The sequence below is a fragment of the Gopherus evgoodei genome, chromosome 2 (genome assembly GCF_007399415.2).
Source record: "Gopherus evgoodei ecotype Sinaloan lineage chromosome 2, rGopEvg1_v1.p, whole genome shotgun sequence".
In the NCBI taxonomy this organism is placed as follows: domain Eukaryota; kingdom Metazoa; phylum Chordata; order Testudines; family Testudinidae; genus Gopherus; species Gopherus evgoodei.
In genome coordinates this window covers 185,758,984-185,783,935 of record NC_044323.1, presented here as the reverse complement: position 1 = coordinate 185,783,935, position 24,952 = coordinate 185,758,984, and the positions used below count along the sequence as shown (strand labels likewise).

Genomic DNA, 24,952 nt, shown 5'->3' with positions numbered 1-24,952 from the left:
ACTGAAGGACTGCTTCTGCCAGAACTCATGTTAGAATTGGGGTGATGTCTGGTAAGCTTATTAGCATGTATGTAAGTTCTTTTATTGGTTTTAATGTTTTCTCTGTATTGCTTTACTGCAAGACTAAAATAGGATTGCATAAAAAGAACTATGTGGTAACTTATAGTTTTATTTCATCAACAATAAAGAGGTCACCTCTGCCACTGGGAGCAATATCTGGGAGCTCAAAGAGAAGTCCCTCCTCTCTCCTTGCTCTTGCTGCCTCTCTTGGCCACTTACCAGGGATGGTTCCCCCAACTCCCACTTTGGTCCTGCTTATCTGTTAACTTTAAACAACTCTTCATTTTCAGAGCCTTTTAGTTGCTCGTATATTTCACTCATAGATCTCAGGAAGTCAGTCTGGGAAATAACTTTTCTTGGTTTAAGCAGGCACTAGTTTTTATCCTTGTTTTATTATTTCCCCCACTGTGTCTCCCTACTGTTAGAATGGCATCAAAGTAGATACAGAAGAAGATAGAGATCATTCTCCCTCAGAAAAATTTCTCAGAATTGAGCAAGGCCATCAAAGCAATATTAAGCTGGGAAACCCATATCCCATTCCTTTAGCCCTAGCACCTTCCATGTGAGTCAGGCTGCCTGCCCACATCTTGGGGGGCCATCCCCTCCCTCTTGGGAATGGTGAGATCTCCATGAGGCAAGTAAAGCATAAGGGGCCTGCCACAGAAGACACTCCACGTGCTTCACAGTCACACAATGAGATAGCTCAAAACTGACGCTGTCAATGAAGACTGGGAGAAAGGGCTCTGCTGCGTGCCAGAAACTTAACCACCAGTGAGGGGTGCAAACAATGATGACACAAGGTAAAGCAGCCAGTATTCCCATCATTATAGTATTGCAGCATCATTGTGTACAATTTTGTTCCAAAATTTTACAAAGCCATTTTCCGAGATTATTTGACACTGAGTTTTAGGATGCTTACCACTAGAATATAGTAAGAGCATGCGCCATAGCTGATCCCATATTTTCTGTAATAGTTCCCCACAAAAACAAAAAAGGGATAAATAATTAAAAAAAATATGCAGGAAGCAAATAAACGTGTTTGACATTGAGAACTTTATGTAATGGTGTTTATTCAAGGGGTACATTACCTTCTACTGGTAGAAAAGATTTCTTTTAATGGCTGCAGTCATGTCTACTGTAGGAGCAAGGGTATAAATTCTGGCTCTCTTTAGCTGATGTCTAAAGCTTAGAGGAACTGCCCGGAAGACTGAAAAGCAGAGTGAGGCACAGTCCATTGCTTTCTGTTAGTCCTCCAAGATCTGAGAATTGGCATTTTCTGACTTGGCTGCCTCTGGCTCCTCTGAAGCAAGATAGGGAGTTAAGGAGTTAAATTCCAAGAGTATGAGAGTTTATTATATTTCAGTATAGAACAGAACAGTGCACTAGGGCAAAATTCCTACTCTTGCCAGAAAGTTGAAAGTGCGGACAGAGAGTAACAAAAAGGTCTAGTTTAATGGTATGCAAACCTCTCTGAACTGGCACAACAGGACAACAACATATGCTATTTAAAGAGACATTATCAGAGGTGACAGAAACAGCAGAAATTACTTCGGGTCTTTCTTACATATCAGGCTGATATGGACTGGTCAATACACTAATTTACTTAGTATGGGATTTCAAGTACATGTAAATGGTAAAATAATATTTTTCTTCTTTTTATTCTTTATTTGAAGAGTGACTTTAGGGTTGGAAAAATTATTTGAGAAGGAAAGGCACCAAGAATTTATAATCTGCTATGTTTAACTTGTTTTCTTGTGAAAAAAGAGTGAATCATTGTTATCCTTCTAAGTTATTGGAGATAGATATTCAGAGCTATTTTGTGACAATTTATATCCAAGGATTTTAACCTGCATCTTTCGTAAATACTGTAAACTGAAGTGAGGATATTAACTGTTTCATCTTTATACTTTTAGGAAGTGTTTGATTCAATAAAATCTAAGTGGAGGCTTTCTTAGGCTAAAAACCACACCTCAAACCTGAAAGGTTTTACCTAAATGCTGTATGATTCTAAGGTGCAATTTAGAGACTCACCACAGTTTAACTAACCAGTCTGAATTGTTTTTGGACAATTATTTTTAAAGCAAGGACCCTCTAACTTTATCACAGTGTAGTCCACTTCTTAATAGAGTCTCATTGATCACATTTTTCACATGCCTTCAACTCTCAATACCATACCATCTTTGGGACGGCAACAATTCCCGGTATATTTGGTACAGTTAACATTATCAAATTGGTTTATTTTTTTTTAAAACGAATCCCATACCTCTCTCCCCTATACCCTTTCAACTATTCTCCCAGTCACACATCTGCTCTAAACTCATCTGACTTCTCTCTGCCCAGTTTCCAGTTCTGTCCCCTTTTCCCTAGAAGTAACTCTGGCCTCTTTGCCATCTTCTGGCTCTGATTCTGCCAGCAATTCCTGGTGAACTTCTCACTGGTCTGAGAAAAAAGGAGTAGCCAGCACCATATACGACCAGCAAGGATTCCATAAACAGCTAGTAAGTGCTTGGCAGAATACAGTTTGAGAAACACTGAGCAAACCTGAAATTTACTTTTGCTGTACTTTTTAAAATTGATTGCTATTGGAAGGAGTCCATAAATAATTAAATTATGCTATTGTATGTGGGGTTTTCTGTCTTTTAACAGTAAAATAATAGTAATTAATTCAGAAAGAATATTACTTAGCTTTCATTTATTTTAAGTTATTTTCTGAAAATGCAATTTTAAGAATGATTTAAGGGTAACTGTTCATGGTTACAATATTTTTGTTTTAGAGTTTTGTAGGAAGTATTAGTATATTTCTGTCTTTATTTGGAGTGAACAGGAACAAGGATCAAGTACTACACAAATCATTCTCATTCAACAACCCAAAGTTTCAGGGTCAAAAGTTTAGAGTTACTGGGCACCAGTTATCACCGGACTGTAATTTATTTCCATTTTTTTTTAAAGTCTATTTTGTATACACAATAAACTTATCTGATTTGCGGGGTCTGTAAACAATGTTTGCAACACATTGATGCTCCAACAGCCTGTGTAACTAAGAAACCACAGCCACAGCTCACAATTCAAATATTCAGACTGAGCAATACAAGGTCAGGGGGTAGAATTAATCTCTGATGTCCTTGCATTTTGTTTTTTCTCGAAGAATCTGTCAGAAAAATCTTTAGCCATTGAAGATCAGACAGGTAGCTGAAGGAAAATCTGAAAAACTCTACTGGTTAATCCAAGTTCTTCTAAAGTGTCAATAGCTTGAGGAATAGAACTTTAAGACCATTGTACCACCACCAAAAGACCATTACTTCAGCAATAACTTTAGCTATTAAAAGCAGCACTCAGTGTGTTCATGTTAAAGATTACCACATCTAAAAACAGAGTTTAAAATCTAGTTTTAAAAGGCCCTATTCTTGTAACTCAACCCAGTGATTTTTTTTCCTGTTAAACATTAAACAAGAGTGCACAAATCTGTAACAGACTCAAACCTCCTTTTCAGAAGTCAGTCATGTGGCACATTTAACCATGCAGTTCATCATCATCTTAATTTCAGTGTTCAGAAGATAAAAGAGGGAAAAAAACAGTCAGCACTTTACTTTCTTTTCTTAAAGCACTTCATGCATTTTGCAACCTCATTTCAGCCACTTTTAACTTTTTTATATACCGGATATGGTTGTAGGAGAAGGAATAATCTAAAATAAACTAACAAACCCCAGAAACTTAATACCTGGATGATAGTATCTTTTATTGACTAATATAGCTCTTCAGATATCCACTGAAAACAATGATTAGATAATAGTCATTTAACCAAAATATAATATAAACTTTGGTTTTCCTCCCCAGCATCCCTTCCTTTATAATGTAAAGAGACATATCTCCTCATACTCATCAATAGTGACCATAGCAAACCAGAGTTTCCTATTTACTTGTAAAGTAACCCTGACATTTCTAGGCATGCCAAACAGCCTCAGCCAAAACATTTTTCCTCAGGGCGCAACAAAGTCCTTTATGGTACCTTACATATCTAATGAACTTAACTATATATTTGACACAGGGTTCATCACCTGAACGTCTTGCTCTTCATTTATATAGTGATCATGTGATAAAATTAAAATGAATAATTGCTCATACAACAGCCAAAAGATAAAACTGACCTCCATTTGGACAATTATCTATTCAATAACAAGATTGCATATAGGATTAAGAGAACATGATCAAAACTCGCTCTCTGTTCCCTTCCATTGTCATTTGTGCTGCAGAACACATGATATTTGTTTGGTTTTGCTGGCCTCTCAATGACCGGCTTCACCTATCATAAAAGTACTCTACATTCCACTTCAGCATGAAGCTAAAAGATTCTTCTCATCTGAATTTAACATGAAGATCTTCATCTGCAATGTTCATGTCCCATGAACACTTTTCTTTGCAAACTTTTTACAAGATCAATAGAAATGTTTCTATGAAGTTTTTTGGTCCAATGAAAATTTGTTTTAAAATAAACTTTTCCCTGCAGCATTTGCAACCCAGAAATAGCACTATTTAGAACTGAGGCTATGTCTACACTTGCCATTTAAGTGCAAAATGTCCCTTTTTTGCACTAAAACCGTGGGAGTGTCTACACTTGTTAATGATTTTTTGTGGTGAAAAAAAACCACCTTCACAATAGACAGACAGCTCTTACCACTGTTCTTTTTGCGCTGTTGTGAAAGTGAAGACACGTTCTACCGGTGTAAACATCTTTTGGCCTCCGAAGGATATCCCACAGTTTCAAAAGTGACCACTCTGGCCAGCATCTCCACTTCTTTGAAGCCAGGTAAACGGATGTCCGCCCCTCCTCTGTAAGCCCCAGGAAGTTAGAAACTCCCTTTCCCTTTGCTTGTAAATGTGGCAGGGAAAGTAACCAGACACCAGGGCTGCTTTTTTTTTTTTTGAAATGCCACAAAAGGAACAAGAAAGTAATGGAGCTGCTGAGACATGAAGCAGTGCTGAACGGGGCACTGAGCAGGGACCCAGAATGCCTTCCACTCACCACCCCCTTCCCACAAGACCTATCAAGAGAGCTGCACTATGGGATAGCTGCCCTACAGCGCTGCTCTCATCCAAGAGGGAAGTACTGCTAGTGTAAACACACTCTGACACCTGAGGAATTAAATGAGTACACAAACCAGCACACTTTTCTTTCACTGGTGAAACTAACAGCGCAAAAACTCTGCAGGTGTAGACAGACCCTGAGCTAGAAATCAACTAGGTAACAGTGAAACTGACTAGTCTGTTCTCATTGTCCAAATAGTAAACTAACAGCATAAATACTTAAAAGTATTCACATTAGCCTAGTCTGTGGCATGCATAATCATAGCTATTCTGAATGGAAAACTTAGGACCAAAACACAAATTTGTTGGTTTTTTTTCTGGAAAGTTTGAAGTAACATCTTTACTGCATAGTGATACCTATCATATCATAACTAAGGAAACAGTCAAGTGTTTAAAAGCAGTTGATACATGTATAGATTACACCCAAGATCTTATACCTTATTAAAAAAAGAATGCAATCACATTACATCATGAACTTCATTTCAAATACTATAATTAGCTAAAATTTAGTTAAGTGCTTAGGTCTCTGCAGTCTCTTCCGACAGTAAAAATGAAACTGCTATATGTAAATTATATCCTACAAGCAAGACTTTCATACATCAAACAATGCAAGACTCAAACAGGCTTTTTTACTTGTGTGTCTCAGGGCTTCTTAGGATATGTTCTGATCTGAACACTGCATACACACTATGAGGGTTCCAGAGAACTGGCTCAATGGGACTCTTAAAAGATTTATGTCAACTCCTGTATACTGGAGAAGAGTCTCTCTCCTCCCACAAAGAACGCGGTGTGGGTTTCTACCAAAGCCTTTCTGAATGTAGGAGTGCTTGTGCCTTTGGAGGATCAAGGATTTTAACCAAGGCCTTCTAGAACAATGAAGGGGTAGAACTAGTATTGACATTGCCAGAAACTTCAGTTAAAACAAACATTTAAAGTTGAATTCTGCTCTAAAAAACTCATCACGCAGATTTTTCCAACTTTAGAGCCTCCAACAGTCTTTTGGACTTCTGAAGAGGAACTTTTTCCCCTTGGGATGGGAGGAGGGGAATGAGGAGTCTAAGTACTCATTAGAACAACTCATCCTTGGAGCTGTTCTATCAGTGTAAATGTTCATCTCTACCCTGAACACTGAGCCGCAAGGCAATTTTGCATCCCTATGAAATACGATAAAAAGCATGCTCGTGGCATTTCTCATAAAATGCAATGGAAATAATCCTTTTGTGCTAAACTGAGCTATAACATAAGCAGGAACCAAGCTTTGAACGGCTTATGCTCCCTCTTCTAACAATTCTCCACTGCTTACAATTTACTGTGAAAAAAATGTAAATCAAAATATAGTTATTACACCAAACTTATTAATATAAGAAAACAGTCTTTAAAGATTTTTCAAAAGAATTAGTAATGTTATTCTAATTCCACGTGGAGCTAATTTTTTTCCTTAGTGGAGCCATATAGAAATGTATAGAGATGAATTATATACATTACATATGCAAAGATATTCACAATAAAGAAGGCTTTTCCGAAAGTTACTTTCACTTGTAAGGACGCTAAATAGATAAGAATAAACTGCTGCTGCTATCTCTGAACAAGTTTTTAGGTCTCAAACGCTAAATATACTTACTCTCCCTACCTCCAACTAAAGTTACACAGTAGATTAATAGAATTTTTGCAGCTTGCTGTGCCTCCAAAACCTTAAGATACCCCAGGGATCCAGAGTACTGGGGTTTGGCTTCCCCTCACAGCAATGCTAATAGGAAGCTGGGAGAGAGCTCTCACTGGAATCTATGACAGTACAAAAAAGATGTATTTCCTTTATGAATTTGTTGATGGGATTGTAGACTGAGTTCAAGGCAGAGCTGGTGTAGTAAAAAACATAAGCATTATAAATGTATATGACAGAGAACCATCTAATGGCTTTATATGTGTATGTGTATGTATATGTTCCTTTATATGTGCATGTGTGGAAGCTGTAAGAGCCATCAAATGGCTCTCTAACAACAACACTCTAATATGTATATGGCTTATGTTTTCTCATTATATTTTAACTCATTTGCCTGATTGTTAAAGGTGACCTATAAAGTATTTTAAAAAATGGATTTGTGCCCTTGTTTCTTTATGATGTACAAGAGTTAAGCCATCACTTGAGTCAAGAGGTGGACAGCAGAACAACTGAGTCTTCGTTTATGTTAGACTTTTTCATAAATTTTCCCACTGGTGCCTTCACCAGTGGTAGGAGCAGTATGAGCTCTAGGACAGTCAGGGCACAGGCAGCTTCAAGCATTTTATCTAGACCTCCTCCGAGCAGGGTTGGGCACATGGTGTTTTAAAGCGTACATCAATGCTTAATAAGCATTATTATTATTCATCACCTTCAAATAAAGTGACATATCTATCTATCTTTGGTACTTATATGACCCCCATTCTCAGTACCTGAGCACTACAAAGTCTAATATATTTATCCTCACAACATCCTTGTGAGCACAATTATACCCATGGGGAATTTGGGCACAGAGACAGTCAGTGGCCTACAATCACACAGGAAGTCTTTGGTAGAATGAGGGAACTGAATCCAGGACTCATGAGTTCCAGGCTAACCACTGGACCATCTTCTCTTCCTCTATATAAACATCTCAACAAAGGCTCTAAGGCTACCAAGAACATCCTTTAGCAAAACCAGGGAGTCCCAAGACATGACACGTCTTGTATTTGTAAGGTAGAAAATCAGTAGAGCTCTTCTCTTTAAAAAAAAAAATTAGAGCTCATTTCAGAAAAAACAGCAGGCAGGGCTCTAGTCTTTTTTATGTATTAAAAGGAAGTAAACAAGGGCACAAATTTAGTTTTATAAAATCCTTTTTAGGTCACCTTTAAAATGGTACCCTTAATTTTATATTCTAAAGAAAATTAAGTTGACATCATAATAGCTAAGATCAGATAATCTTCTAAACATTTGTCATTCCTACATATTACATCAATATTATTGTTATTACAGACTGCTCTAAAGTGCACTAAAATAAAGAGTCATGTCTTGCAGCCAACCCAGAATAGAAGAGATAGTCTAAGCAGAAAAAGAGGGACGCAGGGCAGTCTTGATCTCCATACTTTCTATTAGAAATGAAAAACATCCCAAACTATTCCCTGGTTTTGATTCAGAAATACAAATAACCTTCTGAAAGGACTTGCAATGAAGCATCACAGTATAATAGAAAGCTCTTCAAGGAACACGATTTTAAAAAGTAAAATCTTTTATGAAAAAAGAGAAAATATGAACAACATTACTGCTGATCCATCTTTCCCCCCAAAAGATGTCAAAATGACAGCCAGAAGAAAGAGTATCCAGACACACACCCACTAGGATTGGCAGCAGGAAAATAACTGACATCTTATACCATACACAAGTCTAATTAAGGATAATTGCAGCTTCTACTCTGAATTGCCTGACTTTCCATTCAATCAATGTTAATTTCATACTGCATGTGCACATATTTCATCCATTTCGTTTTTTCCAGAAATTCCAGTCTATTCTGTGAATATAGGCACAATAATAATTCAGGAGGATCTGAATTATTACAATACCAACCCACAACTTCAGATACATTCTGGTCACTACTCCTGAAAGACAGGGTTAAAGGTATAGAACTTCATTCCACAGTAATCGATCAAATTGTACTATAGACTATCATAGGCTACCTCTAGATCATGAGACACTGAAAATCTGTATGATTTGGAAGATATGTGCAAGTTGCCCAGAGTCTGTAATAGGTGCTTTCCTTATGTAGGTCCAAACTGAAATACATAGAAGAGGAGCTGTGTATGGGGGTGAGGGGAAGCTACAGCAAAGACCTACCTTTTCAAAAGTGACCAGTGCTTTCAGTGCCTCAGTTTGTCTCTGCGACCAGATAAACTCCAGTTTATAAAATGATTTGTCCCAGCCCAGTGAGCTAACCCAGGCAGGAGTTATGCTTTATTAGGCCCAATCAGCAGATGGCACAAGAGAGCATGCAATAATGAAGTGGTCTGTGAAGGAAAACAAATTCCATTCCCTAAAATGTCTTTCAGTTATGATTAATTGAGATGTCAGACTATAGGATGAAAAAAAATACTGATAGCATCAGCTGGGATGGCAGAAGAAAATTCTGTACATATTCAGATATTTGATAGCTCCTAGAATGACATACAGATCTTTATTCAAGATATAATGTCTGGTTTTCCAGGATAAACAGAATACAAAAAAAAGTGTCAGTTATTTCCAAGTTCCCTCTTTTTAAAATATGCAGAAAGCCTTAACAATTGTTACAAAGACATTAGGTATTCATCAACTATCACAAACTCTTTAGTACTGTCTGCCTCCAAGCAATGTGAAGTTACTTCAGTCAAGCTTACGTGAATGCACTTAAGAAAAAACAAACCACATCTGAGACATTATGGCACTTAGGCCTTGAAAGAAACTGTACCCATTTTGATCAGCAGAGCAATTTTAATTTTGACATTTTCAGAGGCACTTTATATATAAACAAACTACAGAATACATACATATATTTTAATTAACATTTTACAAAGCCCTTTTTAAACATTGCATTTTAAAATCCTTTCAGTCATATCCATCCTGACAAAAAAGGACATAATACGGGACAACTGAAACCCAGTGAGAGATGGTAAGGCATTTTCTACAATGCTTAACACTCAAAAATCTAACTATAACTACTGACTCTCTTAATTTTCAAAATAGCACACGTAAAAAAGCACACAAAACTGTGCTCAAGTGACTAGGCAGCACATAACTGGACATTTGTATGAGCATTTATCCAAATTTATATACAAATTATGTGAAAAATTGTGCATATCTAATTTTGAAAATTATGTCCTTAATATCCACATCACAAAATTTACTGCTCTGATTTTCTGACGTACTAAGCACCCACAACATCCTCTGAAATCACTGGGAACTGTAGATGCTCAGCACCTCTGAAAATCCTACCACTTATTTAGGTGCTTAAAGTGGATTTAGAGGATTAATTTAAGACATCCACATTTGAAAATTGCGGCCAAAGTTTATTTGATACTTCAGAAAGAGTTCAGTCCAACCGTGGTTGTCCAGTGAAGGGGAGTCAGAACACGTAGAGTATTCCAGAGGCTGCTGGATTAGATCCAACAATTGCTCCAGACTGCAGCACAGAAGATAAACCATTACAGACTGGCAGATGGGTCCTTCACAAAGAATAAAAAGGTTATCCCTTCCTTTTGTAGGACTGCAGGTCCTTCTTAGAAATGTATTACTATACAATCTTCTATACACTATTTGAGTAACTCTACAATGATCAGCTCTTTACAAACTGAGACCAAGATGTCCAAAAGGCAATGTTTGATTGCATTAAACTGAATGTATGCCAAAAATGTGTCAACATAATTGGCTTACTTTCTATATAATCTGATTAATGGATGTGCTGGGCAATGTTTCTTACTAAACTCTCAGAAAAGTACTCATTCACTTGTGTCAAGAAGTTCAATAGTAACTACACTGTGAAAATGAATCCACAGAATTAACTTTCAACATTTGAAAATATTAATAGAGGCTGATGGTTCTCATTACTCATTTTAACACTACTGAGATAATGGTATGTGATAAAAAGTTCCTCCAGTAAGAAAAAATGCCATTCAATCAATCATTTTCTTAACAGTGCAGAAAAAAGCAGCTTTCTGATGATTATCAGGTCTTAAGAGAATAAACTCAGTAAACTAGAAGTTAACATATGGCTTTTTTCCTGATGGTAAAATGATGCAATCATGTACCTGGTAGAATGAATTTACACAGTTAATCTTAATAGTAGTATACTAATCAACGTCAAACTAGGGCATCCCCTACACTAGCACTTGTCAGCAAAACTTTAGTCATGGGTGTGAAAAAAAAATCTGCCCGACATAAGTTTCACTGACAAAAGCACTGGTGTGGACATCTCCTGCCCACATAGCTACCACCGCTCGTTGGGGGTAGTTTAACTGGAGAGAGCTCTCACGCCGGCATAGAACGACTACACATGAAACCTTACAGTGGCGCAGCTGCACGGTAGAGCTGTGCCGCTGTAAGGGCCGTAGTGTTGACATAGCCTACTACCCAATTTCTAACTAAAATACCACAGATTGGAGTGGATTTAAATATTTTTCCTTAAAAATTATAAAATATATATTTTAAGATTATTTTATTAAAAATGAAGCGTAGTGAAAATATTTGAATATAAGAACATAAAAATGGCCATTCTGGGCCAGGACCAATGGTTTATCTACCCAAGTATCCTGTCTTCTGACAGCAGCCAATGCCAGATGCTTCAAAGGAATTAACAGGGCAATCATCAATTGATCCATCCCATATCGTCCAGCATCTGGCAGTCAGAGGCCTAGGCTAAGGTGACCCAAAGCATGGGGTTGGATCCTTCACTATCTTGGCTAACAGCCATTGATGAACCTATCCTTCAGGAACTTATCTAATTTTTTTTTAATCCAGATATGGTTTTGGCCTTTACAACATCCCCTGGCAATAAGTTCTACAGGTTGACTGTGCATTTTTTAAAGACCTGGTTCCTTTGGTTAGCTTTAAACCGTCTGCGTATTATTTTCTTTGGGTGACCCCTGGTTCTTTTGTTAAGTAAAGGAGTAAATAACACTTCCTTAATCACTTTCTCCACACCATTCATGATTTTATATACCTCTATCATATTCCCCCCTTTCCCGTCATCTCTTTCTTTTCTAAAATGAATAGTCTTAAGTTTTTTTAATCTCTCCTCATATGGAAGCTGTTCCATACACCAAATCATTTTTTTTGCCCGTTTCTGAACCTTTTCCATTTCTAATATACATTTTTTGAGATGGGACACAGTATTCCAAGTGTGGGTGTACCATGTATTTATATAGTGGCATCTATCCTTCTCCTAATGGTTCCTAACAGTCTATTTGCTTTTTTGTCTGCCACTGCACACTGAGCAGATATTTTCAGAGAACTATATACAATGATTCCAAGATCTCTTTCTGGAGTAATAACAGGTAATTTAGAGCCCATTATTTTGTTGGGATTTTTCCGATGTGCATTACTTTGCATTTAACATCATTTAATTTCATTGGCCATTTTGTTGCCCAGTCATCCAGTTTTGTGAGATCCTTTTGTAACTCTTTGCAGTCTGCCTGGGACTTACCTATCTTGAGAAATTTAGTATTGTCTGCAAACTTTGCCACCTCACTGTTTACCCCTTTTTCCAGATCATTTATGAATATGTTGAAGAGCACTGGTCCCAGTACAGATCCCTTGGGAACAACACTATTACCTCTCTCCATTCTGAAAACTGACCATTTATTCCTACTTTTTGCTTCCTGTCTTTTTAACCATTTACTGATCCATGAAAGGACCTTTTCTCTTTTCCCTTTGGTGATGGACCTTGTCAAAGGCTTTCTGAAAGTCCAAGTACTCTCTTTTGTCCACGTTTGTGGATCCCCTCAAAGAATTCTAACAGACTGGTGAGGCAAGGTTTCCCTTTACGAAAGTGGAACAATTTTTGATACATTAAGGAAACATTTTAAACCAATGAGTATTTTCAATTATGAGCCACAGTTTTGTGTGCACACCCATACAATCATGAGTTGAGGGGAACACTGAAGATTGGGAATGAAGGGTATTTCACGGTGACAGAATAAATTAACAATGCAGCAGAATTTAGGGGGTATTGCCACAGAATGATGTCACATTGTACTGCAAGTACACAAACTGATTTAGCTTCTTTGCAATGTCTCTAGCCTCTTTTCTTGCTCCCTTTCCTCCCTAGCCATCAACGTCAAGCAGATTCAGCAATTTCCTTGCAGGCTATCTGCTTATATATATTTAAAGAATTTCTTGTCACTTTTTTTTTCTTGTGTTTGACTATTTGCTCTTCAAATTCCATCTCGTCTCTCCTAATTTCCAGTTTACATTTTACGTGTCTTGTTTTAGGCTCCTTTCTATTGACTTCTCTTGGGATGGATTTCCATTTTCTGAAGCATACTTTGTTTGGCTCAAATAACCCATTCAATCTTTCCATTTAGCCATCTTAAAAAAATTCTTGCCCCCTTCCTGTAAGCATATGCATATCTTTTGTGACTCTTATCATAGAGCTTAGTGAACTGTTAATAATATGGCCTGCCAGAGAAAAGCTCCAAATTAGCATCCTAGAAAAAAAAAAAGATGCCTTTATGTAATCAGCTTGCCATTGCCATGGTTGATTTCTATCATAATCTTTGGCCATACAATTTTAGTCAGTTATCTGCTTTTCAGTCATTTCTCAATTAATCACACAAGTAGGAATGTGCTGCCACTGATTAGAATTAATGGGATTGGTATTCCCAATAATCTGTATTTGCAAAGAAAAGACAGATGGGAGAAACTGCTGCAGAAGCCATAAAACTTGACCGTGTGTGTATGATGAAAATTAGAAATTGTATAAAGCACCTTCAGTGTTTTAGTTGAAACTCAAGCATCCAACATTCAGCTCCAAGCTGCAGAATCTTTCCTGTGACAGACGAACCTTATCAAACTGAGTGATTAATTGTTTCCCTTAAAGTATATCAGCATTGGCAGTGCACAGACTGGTCAATGTTCTGCTTGTTACACAACTCTGAAAAAACAAAGGTCTCCATGACCGCAACCTAGCAGACAGAATTGTTGACATGACAGAGAAACAGCTAGTCTGAAAACCCTCCCAAATTTAACTCAGTTTGCTGCTATAACATTCAGAAGACTATTTGTGAAAGATTCTAATGCTTATAAAAATTAGTTCTCCACCACTTCTTTATTCTCTCACCATAAGATACAAGGAAGTTCCATAAAACCATTTCTGAGATGCATCTGAGACATATATTGAACAGCCCCATCAAGGGGAGGGACAGCTCAGTGGTTTGAGCATTGGCCTGCTAAACCCAGGGTTGTGAGTTCATTCCTTGGGAATGAACCCAGGGAACTGTGGTAAAAATCTGTCTGGACATTGGCCCTGCTTTGAGCAGGCGGTTGGACTAGATGACCTTCTGAGGTCCCTTCCAACCCTAATCTTCTATGATTCTATGAGAATTCTGAAACAACTTTCTGTGGTGGTTACAAAACAATCCTGTAGAAGCAGAAGTTCTCCTTCCCCAGAATGAGGAAAGGTCAAGAACCGAAAAGCAGAAAACAAGCTATAAGAAAAGAATGGATCTCTGCACAGAGTCAACTAAGAATGACAATGTTTTAGTTTTGTTTATCAGAGGTGAGGGTGGAACCATTGCTACAAACAAAATTGAGCTAATTAATATAGCAAGAAAAAAGTGAAAGGTCAGGAAATGTTTCTCGTCATTCACTTTTATTAAGTCCCTCTTTCTTTCACCAGCTTCTTCAGTAACACACCCCTCATTATTGTCAATTCTGATATTTGGTAATTGTAATAGAAACTTCCACAATTTTACTGGAAAAGATCCTGTCTTGGTTTAGTTGGCCAACACAAGATTATTACCCAATGCACACTAACTCCCACTACATGCAATATCTTTAGGGCCCATAATGGTTTATGTATGATCATGTTCTACTCCATAGAGGATTACCACCGCTTATACAGGAACTAAAAACAGTGAGGGGTGATTAAAGCAAGACACAGACTAAACAACTCTGGAGAGGTACCGCACTCTGGGGCGGTCTGCATATACTGATTCAAAGTTTAACAGACAAAGGAAGGGCTTTTGGCATAAAATGGTGATCTTGAACTGACAGTGCCTACTTTCTGATCCACCAAACAGACAACATCTTCTGTCCAAAGGGACCCCAACTCTTGCTGCAGGATTCAAAAGATTTTGGCCTACTAGGACCCCATAAGACTGATGAGTGACTCCTGGTATGTTTAGTGTATGTTTAAATCTATTTATCATTTATTTTACAAGTTTTCTCTGTAACACTTGTACCTTAAGAATACATGTGCTTGCTTAGAAAGAGCTGTGTGGTAACTTGTAATTGCTGGCAATACACTTTTCATAGCCCCCAGAGACAAAGCAAAGCACAGGTGCTAGCCTTTAGACAGACTGTCGTGCTGGTGATATCACAGTGTAAGGAAGCCGTGCAGTCTTAAAACACTGTGGTCAAACTGGAGTGGGACAAAGACTCCTGCTCACAGACAGGTGATGGCGAGAGGTCTGAGACCTGACTGGGAACTGCTGGACTGGACCATAGGGGCAATTTAGGGGGGAGGGGTCATACAGATGTAGTTATTACCCAAAGCACACTAACTACTGGTATTCTGAAAACAGAGTTCTTCTTGGCAACACAAAAAGCTAATCTCATTGCAGCACACAGCGTTGGCAGTCAGGAAATTAACTTTTCTGTTGGGTACAGGAGGAATGTTTTTATTTTAATTGTTCCACCTACTATGGGAAAATAGTTTCTCTTCCAGGGTACAGTACTGGGAAGCTGCTACTGCTAGCAGCGAGTTTCAATATAGCTCCCTCTTTTTCCCTCCCCTAAAATGTGCCAGCTGCTTAGTAAGAATTACATGTCTCTTGCCAATTTCATCAATAAGTTACATGCCACACCTAACAAATCATTCCATAAGCATCCACATGACTGTTTAGTAAAGGTAAGAGCTATGAATAATAGAGGACAACACATTTTGTTTACACTGGACGCATCACAATTGTGACCATTCAGGTTTTCTATTTATTCTTATCAAAGCTATACTTTTGCTGATCTCAAAAGGTAACAAGTCTACCACCACAAACCACATTTCTGCATCACTGACAGGACATGCTTTCAGAAGAGTAGAGTAACAAGGGGGCAATATAATATATTTTATTGGACCAACTTCTGTGAGAGACAAGCTTTTGAGCTTACACAGAGTTCTTCTTCAGGTCTGGGAAACATCAGTGTCACAGCTAAATACAAGGCAGAACAGAGTGTTTAGCGTAAGTAATACAAATTTCAAGGAACCATTCAAGGTGAAATGGTCTGTTAACACTTCTCCAGTCAGAGTGTGGAAGGAAAAAAGGGCTGTGGTTTGGGGTTTAAGTGGGTTATAGATTGTTGTAATAAACCATAAATTCAGTCCACGGTTTTACGTATCTAGTAAAGTCAAGGAATTTAAGTTCCCAGGCTTGTCTTTTGACCTTACCCTGGGACCAACACATCGACGATAACACTATATACTTTCAAAAGACTAGTTCAATGTTAACTACAGAATACTTAGGCCAGGTTTACAGTACAGACCTATATAGACGCATAACTATCTCACTCAAGGGTGTGGATTTTTCACACCCCTCAGCAACATAGTTATACCAACCTAACCCCCAGCGTAGACACTGATATGTCGACAGGAAAGTGTCTCCCATTTACATAGCTACCGCTCTGTATGCAAAGACAGGCCCTCAGTTCACCAGTTTTTAATAATAAGTACATTTAAGAAAAGACAACCCTTACCTGCTAATAGCAACTGAGGAAGGACAGCTGCCCTCGGCAGTGTTACTGAGCATGCTCAGTCCGTATGAGCATGCTCAGTACAAGCCAAGCAGCAAATCTGGGAGGGCATGTGACCCTGCATACCCTGCCATGCGTCACCTCTGCATGCAAATATTACAAAAATGTATACTTCTAAATATTTTGCAGAACACATATTTTATTTAATTAAAGGGACCCACTGTTGGTCATTTAAGAAAAATGGGGTAGAGGAAGATGGTTAGTCATTCATACCACTTTAAAAAAATTATTATTTAAAAAAACACAAATCTTTTTTAGAAAAATAATATGGAAACTCTCGGATTACGCAGTAGCAGGAGGGCTGTCTCCCCCCAGTGAGTGTACTACTGAACATTTACAAATCCCCAAAACAGCTATTAGAAAATTACCACATTACCAATCACAAATCTATTCTCGGTGGATAGATCATCATTAAATTCAAACTCACATTTCTCCTCTGCTCTGCATTGGGGAGGATTTACTTTTTGGTTGAAAATAGGTATCCTTTAAAACCACAGACTTTTCACTGATAAATATTACTGGGCTTCTTTGGAAAAAAAGACTGCAACTTACTTAATTGAGTTTCTGAAGTGATCTTCAGCTGGGCTTTTTACCGTGCAACTGTTAAGAAGCCACAAGTCTGCTTCTGCGGCGTTCTCTGGAGGACAGAAGAGACAGAAGGGCACATTAAAGAATTACAGCTCTAAGAAAGACTGCTTCTCCATTTGGGACATGACATTCCTCCAGACAATCTTTATGTATTTCCTCAAGATCATTAACAATTTCACCCAATCTCACTTTACACTATGTTTGATTGAACTTCCACATTTCAAAAAGGACTGCCTACACAAACTATTTTGTGCCTGTGCAAAATGAGGGGATTATATGTAGGGTTTTGGCGTTTCCTGTTTTCTCAACCTGCCTGACTGCCAGGAGTTAAATCAAAGGACGTGGCTAAGGGGAGAACCCAACGAGAAATAAAACGGATAAAGATAAGGCTCCTCATGGAAACAATGGAGAAGCTACGATTGGGACTACCCCCACACCCCATCCGGCTCCAGATAGTCTGTTGATAAGTATTCTCCCCAGACCAAAACCTAGGATCGAAGGGGATCCTAAAGCTGTAAAATGCTGGCTTCAGCAAGGAGGGCTGAGAGGGTTGTCAGCAGACTGAGGCCATGTCTACATCTAAAATTTTGCAGCGCTGGTTGTTACAGCTGTATTAGTACAGCTGTATAGGGCCAGCGCTGCAGAGTGGCCACACTTACAGCAACCAGCGCTGCAAGTGGTGTTAGATGTGGCCACACTGCAGCGCTGTTGGGCGGCTTCAAGGGGGGTTCCGGGACGAGAGAGCAAACCGGGAAAGGAAACCAGCTTCGCCGCGGTTTGCTCTCTCGGTCCCGGAGCCAGCCAGCAAACCGCAGGGAAGGAGACCTGCTTGCTCGGGGTTCCGGGACCGAGAGAGCAAACCGGGAACGCCGCGGTTTGCTCTCTCGGTCCCGGAGCCAGCCAGCAAACCGCAGGGAAGGAGACCTGCTTGCTCGGGGTTCCGGGACCGAGAGAGCAAACCGGGAACGCCGCGGTTTGCTCTCTCGGTCCCGGAGCCAGCCAGCAAACCGCAGGGAAGGAGACCTGCTTGCTCGGGGTTCCGGGACCGAGAGAGCAAACCGGGAACGCCGCGGTTTGCTCTCTCGGTCCCGGAGCCAGCCAGCAAACCGCAGGGAAGGAGACCTGCTTGCTCGGGGTTCCGGGACCGAGAGAGCAAACCGGGAACGCCGCGGTTTGCTCTCTCGGTCCCGGAGCCAGCCAGCAAACCGCAGGGAAGGAGACCTGCTTGCTCGGGGTTCCGGGACCGAGAGAGCAAACCGCGGCGAAGCTGGTTTCCTTTCCCGGTTTGCTCTCTCGGTCCCGGAACCCCGAGCAAGCAGGTCTCCTTCCCTGCGGTTTGCTGGCTGGCTCCGGGACCGAGAGAGCAAACCGGGAAAGGAAACCAGCTTGATTACCAGAGGCTTCCTCCTTCCACGGAGGTCAAGAAAAGCGCTGGTAACTGTCTACATTGGATTACCAGCGCTGGATCACCAGCGCTGGATCCTCTACACCCGAGACAAAACGGGAGTACGACCAGCGCTGCAAACAGGGAGTTGCAGCGCTGGTGGTGCCCTGCAGATGTGTACACCTTCAAAGTTGCAGCGCTGTAACTCCCTCACCAGCGCTGCAACTTTCTGATGTAGACAAGCCCTCAGAGAGCTTCTGGTTCACATAATATTTACATTTAGACTTGCTCTGTTAGCAAGAGTTCAGTGTTAATGAGCATGCTATCCTTGCCTTAAATGTAAATATCAGTACATTTGCAACTGTATTAAGGCCAACAACGTGAACAAACAAAACCAACAAACAAAAAAAGGAAGAGGAAAAGGAGGACTGGCTTTTGAAAGCAAGGAAAAGATTAACAAGAACTCCTGGCTCTTATCAACTGAAGAGAGCATCTGAAAAAAACAAAATAGCTTTTGAATACTATTCCACAGCAATTTATATTCTTGTATTTAGAAGTCGCCACATTTTCAGGTCATTGTGAAGCACATTTTTAGGTCATCAGCTACAATGTCCAATAAACAGTGGTTTGTTATTTAAAAATGCTTTGCCAAATGAGTGCGTTAAAAAATTAATTCAAAGTTTTTATGCAATAAAATGTTGCCACAAGTCTGTTTCAAAGTATTTTAAATATGCTTACTTCTAATTGTACAAACTATGAATATAACTCATCTCCAGCTGCATAACAATTTTCTCTGAACTTGAGAATGATTGGGTATTATATAACAAGAGGCTGACAGAATAAATATCATACCTATAGGGTACAAATGCACTTGGGAGACAACTGTCACACAGAGTCAGAAGAGAACTATTATATAACTGTATTTCACGGCAAAAGAACTGAGACCTCTTCATTCAGAAAAAGGGTACTCTGCTGGTTAGAGTAGTTGCCTAGGACTTGGAAGATCAAGGTTCAAGTCCCTGCTCCAACACAGAATTCCTATATGACTGAGCAAGTGATCTAGTCTCTTGGTGCCTCAACTCCACATCTATAAAATGGGAGACAATAACCCCTACTCCAGGATAAATACATTCAAAATCATGAGGCACATATAAATACCCAAAACAAACATTTGTACTCTGGGACTGTTATAACCTCCTAGTTGGGTGGGGGCTTTACAACAAACTGTACAGTGAAATACTGCAGTTTGTATTTTGGAAATGTGAACAGTTAGTTTGATTCGTATATTTTAAAAAATATTCAGCATAGTTCTTAAGTAGGTCTCAGATTCTATCAGTATAGAATCACTGGGTAACTCCTCCTGTGAAGAGGCAGCACACTAATTTAGTTGCCTAAAAACAGATTTAGGAAGGTAAAGTTTTTGGACTCTCCTCTTCCCTACAATGCTATGTATTGCTATTGCTATTTTATCTATCTTTTCTGACCCTCACTTATTTCTTGTTAACGCTCATGTTGAGCAATATGGCTAAGTTATATTTACATATTAATCAAATGGTGGAGGTCATTTCTCATTAAAACAACAACCTAGTTTAGAGATACTTTTGTCCTTGTATTTTCCCCTTATCCCTCCATCGTATTGCACATACATATTGCAAAAATTCATTATGTGCACACCCTGTGTCAAGTTACTGAACAGCTCTTAAAACTTACTTGAAAAAATAAACTTTCAGAAGTTATATTTATAAATAATATCTTCCTAGCTGGCAATTAGCCTGCAGGCTCACAGGGGAACGGCCATCAATACAACTAGGATGACATTGGATCCCAGGACAGAGGGTGTTCCTGTAACAGTGGAAGCATACATTAGGCCTTTAAGGAATTTAGACACTTTAGGGTGTGAAAATATAGTGCAATGGTTCTCAAACTGAGGGTTGGAACTCCTCAGGGGGTCATGAGGTTATTACATGGGGAGTCACGAGCCGTCAGCCTCCACCCTAAACCCTGCTTCACCTCCAGCATTTATAATGGCGTTAAATATATAAAAAGATGTTTTTAATATATAAGGGGGATCGCCCTCAGAGGCTTATTTTGTGAAAGGGGTCACCAGTACAAAAGTCTGAGAACCCCTGATATAGTGTGACCCTATATGGGTGGATGGTGTGCTGATAGAGCTGCCTGGGTGAACTCTAATAGAGCTTATAGAAAGCACTGTGTCTTTTAATGACAAGATACTCCAAAATAGGAGCCTTTATGAGGGAAAGGTTACAGACTCTATGGGAGATAGGTTACATTGTTTTGCCTAAACAGAAAATCTTTTCCACTTGGCTGCACCAGCTGTTCTGGTACAATCCTCTTACTTTGTATCAGAATGTTCTGAATATCTATTGAACAAGTTCTATGTTAACCAACCAGCATCCAGGCTCTGAGCAAGAGTCTGTATGGAGACTTTTCCTTTTGTGCTAGGAAATTATGTTGGGACTCAGAGGTAATGTTATTGGAGGTTGAATCAAGAGTTTCATGGAGCTCCGGGTACCAGTAATACCTAGGCCCAGTTGGCGCTAAACAAATAATTTCTGCAGACTCTTATCTGATCCCCCTCAAAACTCTTGAGTTTTGAAGTTTCAGAGTGTAAGCATACAGCCACGCAGGAGACCAAGGGATGAGGAATGTGTCTGTCTGAGAACCAGGGCTCCAACATTCTGTGGAGCAAATGGAAAGACACTTTCTCTCCTTCTCAATGGCAAGCAAGTCTATGTATAGGTGACCCCAGTTGTGAAATACATTTGGAATGATAACCATAGTTACATGAGTTATTTGCTACAGTGTTTTGCAGACCCAGACATGTAGGACTGAGTTTTGGTGATGAATGGACCAATTCCCCAGTTGGACAGCTTCCTTGCAAAAAGGGAAGACCAGGATCTTCCTTGCCTGTTCATATAAAATATCACACTGGTGTTTGTACTATCTAAACGGTTTTGCCTTCAATCACAGGGCAAAAAAAGGTTACACAAGCCAAATGAATCACCTGCATTCTAGGACACTGATATGAAGGTGGATAAACAATGATTATGCTATTGGTCCAAACATGTTCCCCATCTGAGGCTGGACACATCTGTTCTAATGTTTTCATGGGTGGAGGTAGAGAAAATGGAGAACCTTAGCACACCTGACTGGGATTCTTCCACAAATTTAATGACAATAGGAATTCTAGAAGAATTTAGGCTGTCATCTCTATGTGGTGCTTGCTTGGGCAGTAGATGGACTTCAACCACTTTTGCACACAACAAAGGGGAAGTCTGTCATGTTGAGTTATGAATGTGTAAGAGGCAATGTGGTCTACCGGTCTCAGATTGTGTCATTTTTCTTACACTACCTCCATAGCCATTTCTGCTATCCTCAGAGGAAAGTCTTAAAGGCCTTATAATAGCTGGGATGAGATGGTGTACATGGGAATCACAGCTGCTTCACGTGATGAAGAAGAAATTTTTGGCAGTTAAGCGTGGTGAATTCTTAGGAATCTTACTCGGGAGGGTGATCTGACACTTGATAGGACAAAGGAGCTGAGTTTTGTGGCATGTTGTGCACCCCACAGTACCCAGCATGCCCAATAGTGTGAACCATAAGTGAAGTGAGATATGGCCCCAGTGAGGGATACCAGATAGGAGGTCCTCCCTTATATTCCCTGTGCTTACTGTGTTAGCTTTGAAACCCTAAGATCTCTATCTGAGGCAAAGTGGACGTATGAATAGGATAACATTAGGGATCTATTATCGACCAACTGACCAGGACAGTAATAGTGATGATGAAATGCTAAGTGAAATTAGAGGGGCTATCAAAATTAAGAACCCAATAATAGTGGGGGATTTCAATTATCCCCATATTGACTGGGAACATTTCACTTCAGGATGAAATGCAGAGATAAAATTTCTCGATAATTTAAATGACTGCTTCATGGAGCAGCTGGTACGGGAACCCACAAGGGGAGAGGGGTCAACAAACATGTGGACAAGGGGGATTCAGTGGACATAGTGTACTTAGATTTCCAGAAAGCCTTTGACAAGGTCCCTCACCAAAGGCTCTTAATTAAGCTGTCATGGGATAAAAGGGAAGGTCCTTTCATGGACTGAGAACTGGTTAAAAGACAGGGAACAAAGGGTAGGAATTAATGGTAAATTTTCAGAATGGAGAGGGGTAACTAGTGGCGTTCCCCAGGGGTCAGTCCTAGGACCAATCCTATTCAATTTATTCATAAATGTTCAGGCAAAAGGGGTAAATAGTGAGGCGGCAAAGTTTGCAGATGATACTAAACTACTCAAGATAGTTAAGACCAAAGCAGATTGTGAAGAACTTAAAAAAGATCTCATAAAATTAAGTGATTGGGCAACAAAATGGCAATGAAATTTAATGTGGATAAATGTAAAGTAATGCACATTGGAAAAAATAACCCCAACTATACACACAATATGATGGGGGCTAAATTAGCTACAACGAGTCAGGAAAAAGATCTTGGAATCATCGTGGATAGCTCTCTGAAGATGTCCACGCAGTGTGCGGAGGCGGTCAAAAAAGCAAACAGAATGTTAGGAATCATTAAAAAGGGGATAGAGAATAAGACTGAGAATATCTTATTGCCCTTATATAAATCCATGGTACGCCCGCATCTCGAATACTGTGTACAGATGTGGTCTCTTCACCTCAAAAAAGATATTCTAGCACTAGAAAAGGTTCAGAAAAAGGCAACTAAAATGATTAGGGGTTTAGAGAGGGTCCATACGAGGAAAGATTAAAGAGGCGAGGCCTCTTCAGCTTGGAAAAGAGGAGACTAAGGGGGTTATGACAGAGGTATATAAAATCATGAGTGATGTGGAGAAAGTGGATAAGGAAAAGTTATTTACTTATTCTCATAATACAAGAACTAGGGGTCACCAAATGAAATTAATAGGTAGCAGGTTTAAAACAAATAAAAGGAAGTTCTTCTTCACGCAGCGCACAGTCAACTTGTGAAAATCCTTACCTGAGGAGGTTGTTAAGGCTGGGACTATAACAATGTTTAAAAGGGAACTGGATAAATTCACGGTGGTTAAGTCCATAAATGGCTATTAGCCAGGAAGGGTAAAGAATGGTGTCCCTAGCCTCTGTTCATCAGAGGATGGAGATGGATGGCAGGAGAGAGATTACTTGATCATTGCCTGTTAGCTTCACTCCCTCTGGGGCACCTGGCATTGGCCACTGTCGGTAGACAGATACTGGGCTAGATGGACCTTTGGTCTGACCCGGTACGGCCGTTCTTATGTTCTTATTTCTGTATACACATTGGTGACCCCTCCCCATTATTATCTAAAGCAAAAGATTAGAAGAAATATTCCTCTTCCAGAGGACAAGCAGACTTTGCTGCAGTATCAGGGCAGTATATAGGAAGATCCCTTGCCTTTAGTTCAGACATACCTGGTACCATGAAGATATCAGTGGTCAATGTCAACAGAGTATCTTCACAACAGAAAATAAAGCAGCTACTCTGGGAAGGAGGATACTGCTAGATTTGCCAGTAGCCTAGATCACATTGATTAAAATGTCATTACCCAGATCAACAAGTGTGACAGACCCAGGCCAGTGGGGTACAGGACTATGGTAGAGGGCAAATAAACTGGTCACTGGATGAGTAGCTTTCTGTTCCCTGAGTGACCAGAGTAGAGGCTGCACTAGAGTAATCAGGAACCTGCTAGAACCAGTTAAGACAGACAGGCTGATTAGAACACCTAGAGCCAATCAAGGCAGGCTAAGCAGGACACCTCGGTTTAAAAAAGAGCTCACTCCAGTCAGGCAAGGAGGAGCCAGAGGAGAGAAAGTGCATGTGAGGAGCTGGGAGCAAAAGGCCCAAGGAGCTGAGAGTGAGAGGGTGTGCTGCTGGAGGACTAAGGAGTACAAGCGTTATGAGACACCAGGAGGAAGGTCCTGTGGTGAGGATAAAGAAGGTGTTTGGAGGAGGCCATGGGGAAGTAGCCCAGGGAGTTGTAGCTGTCATGCAGCTGTTACAAGAGGCACTATAGACAGCTGCAATCCACAGGACCCTGGGCTGGAACCCGGAATAGAGGGCGGGCCCGGGTTCCCCCCAAACCTCCCAACTCCTGATCAGACACAGGGGGAGTTGATTCCGACTGTGGGGAAGATCACTGAGGTGAGCAAATCTGTCAATAAGCGCAGGACCCACCAAGGTAGAGGAGGAACTTTGTCACACAAGTTAGAAACAATTGGCACTGAAGGAGATTTTGAAGACAATGTTGATATAGAAAAGTTGGTACCAGCACAGAAAACTCTGGCACGGGTACCAAGAGCCCTGG

The 24,952-nt window shown here is 39.9% G+C and overlaps 1 protein-coding gene across 3 annotated transcripts in view; it reads right to left on the bottom strand.

The window, feature by feature from the left end:
- CDKAL1 (CDK5 regulatory subunit associated protein 1 like 1) overlaps window positions 1–24,952 on the bottom strand; it is a 654,086-nt gene that overhangs the window by 514,039 nt on the left and 115,095 nt on the right. For all 3 annotated transcript variants that reach the window (XM_030552528.1, XM_030552526.1, XM_030552527.1), the window contains exon 5: window positions 17,195–17,279. In XM_030552528.1, coding sequence (XP_030408388.1) covers window positions 17,195–17,279 — 85 coding nt within the window. The remainder of the gene's footprint in view (window positions 1–17,194; window positions 17,280–24,952) is intronic.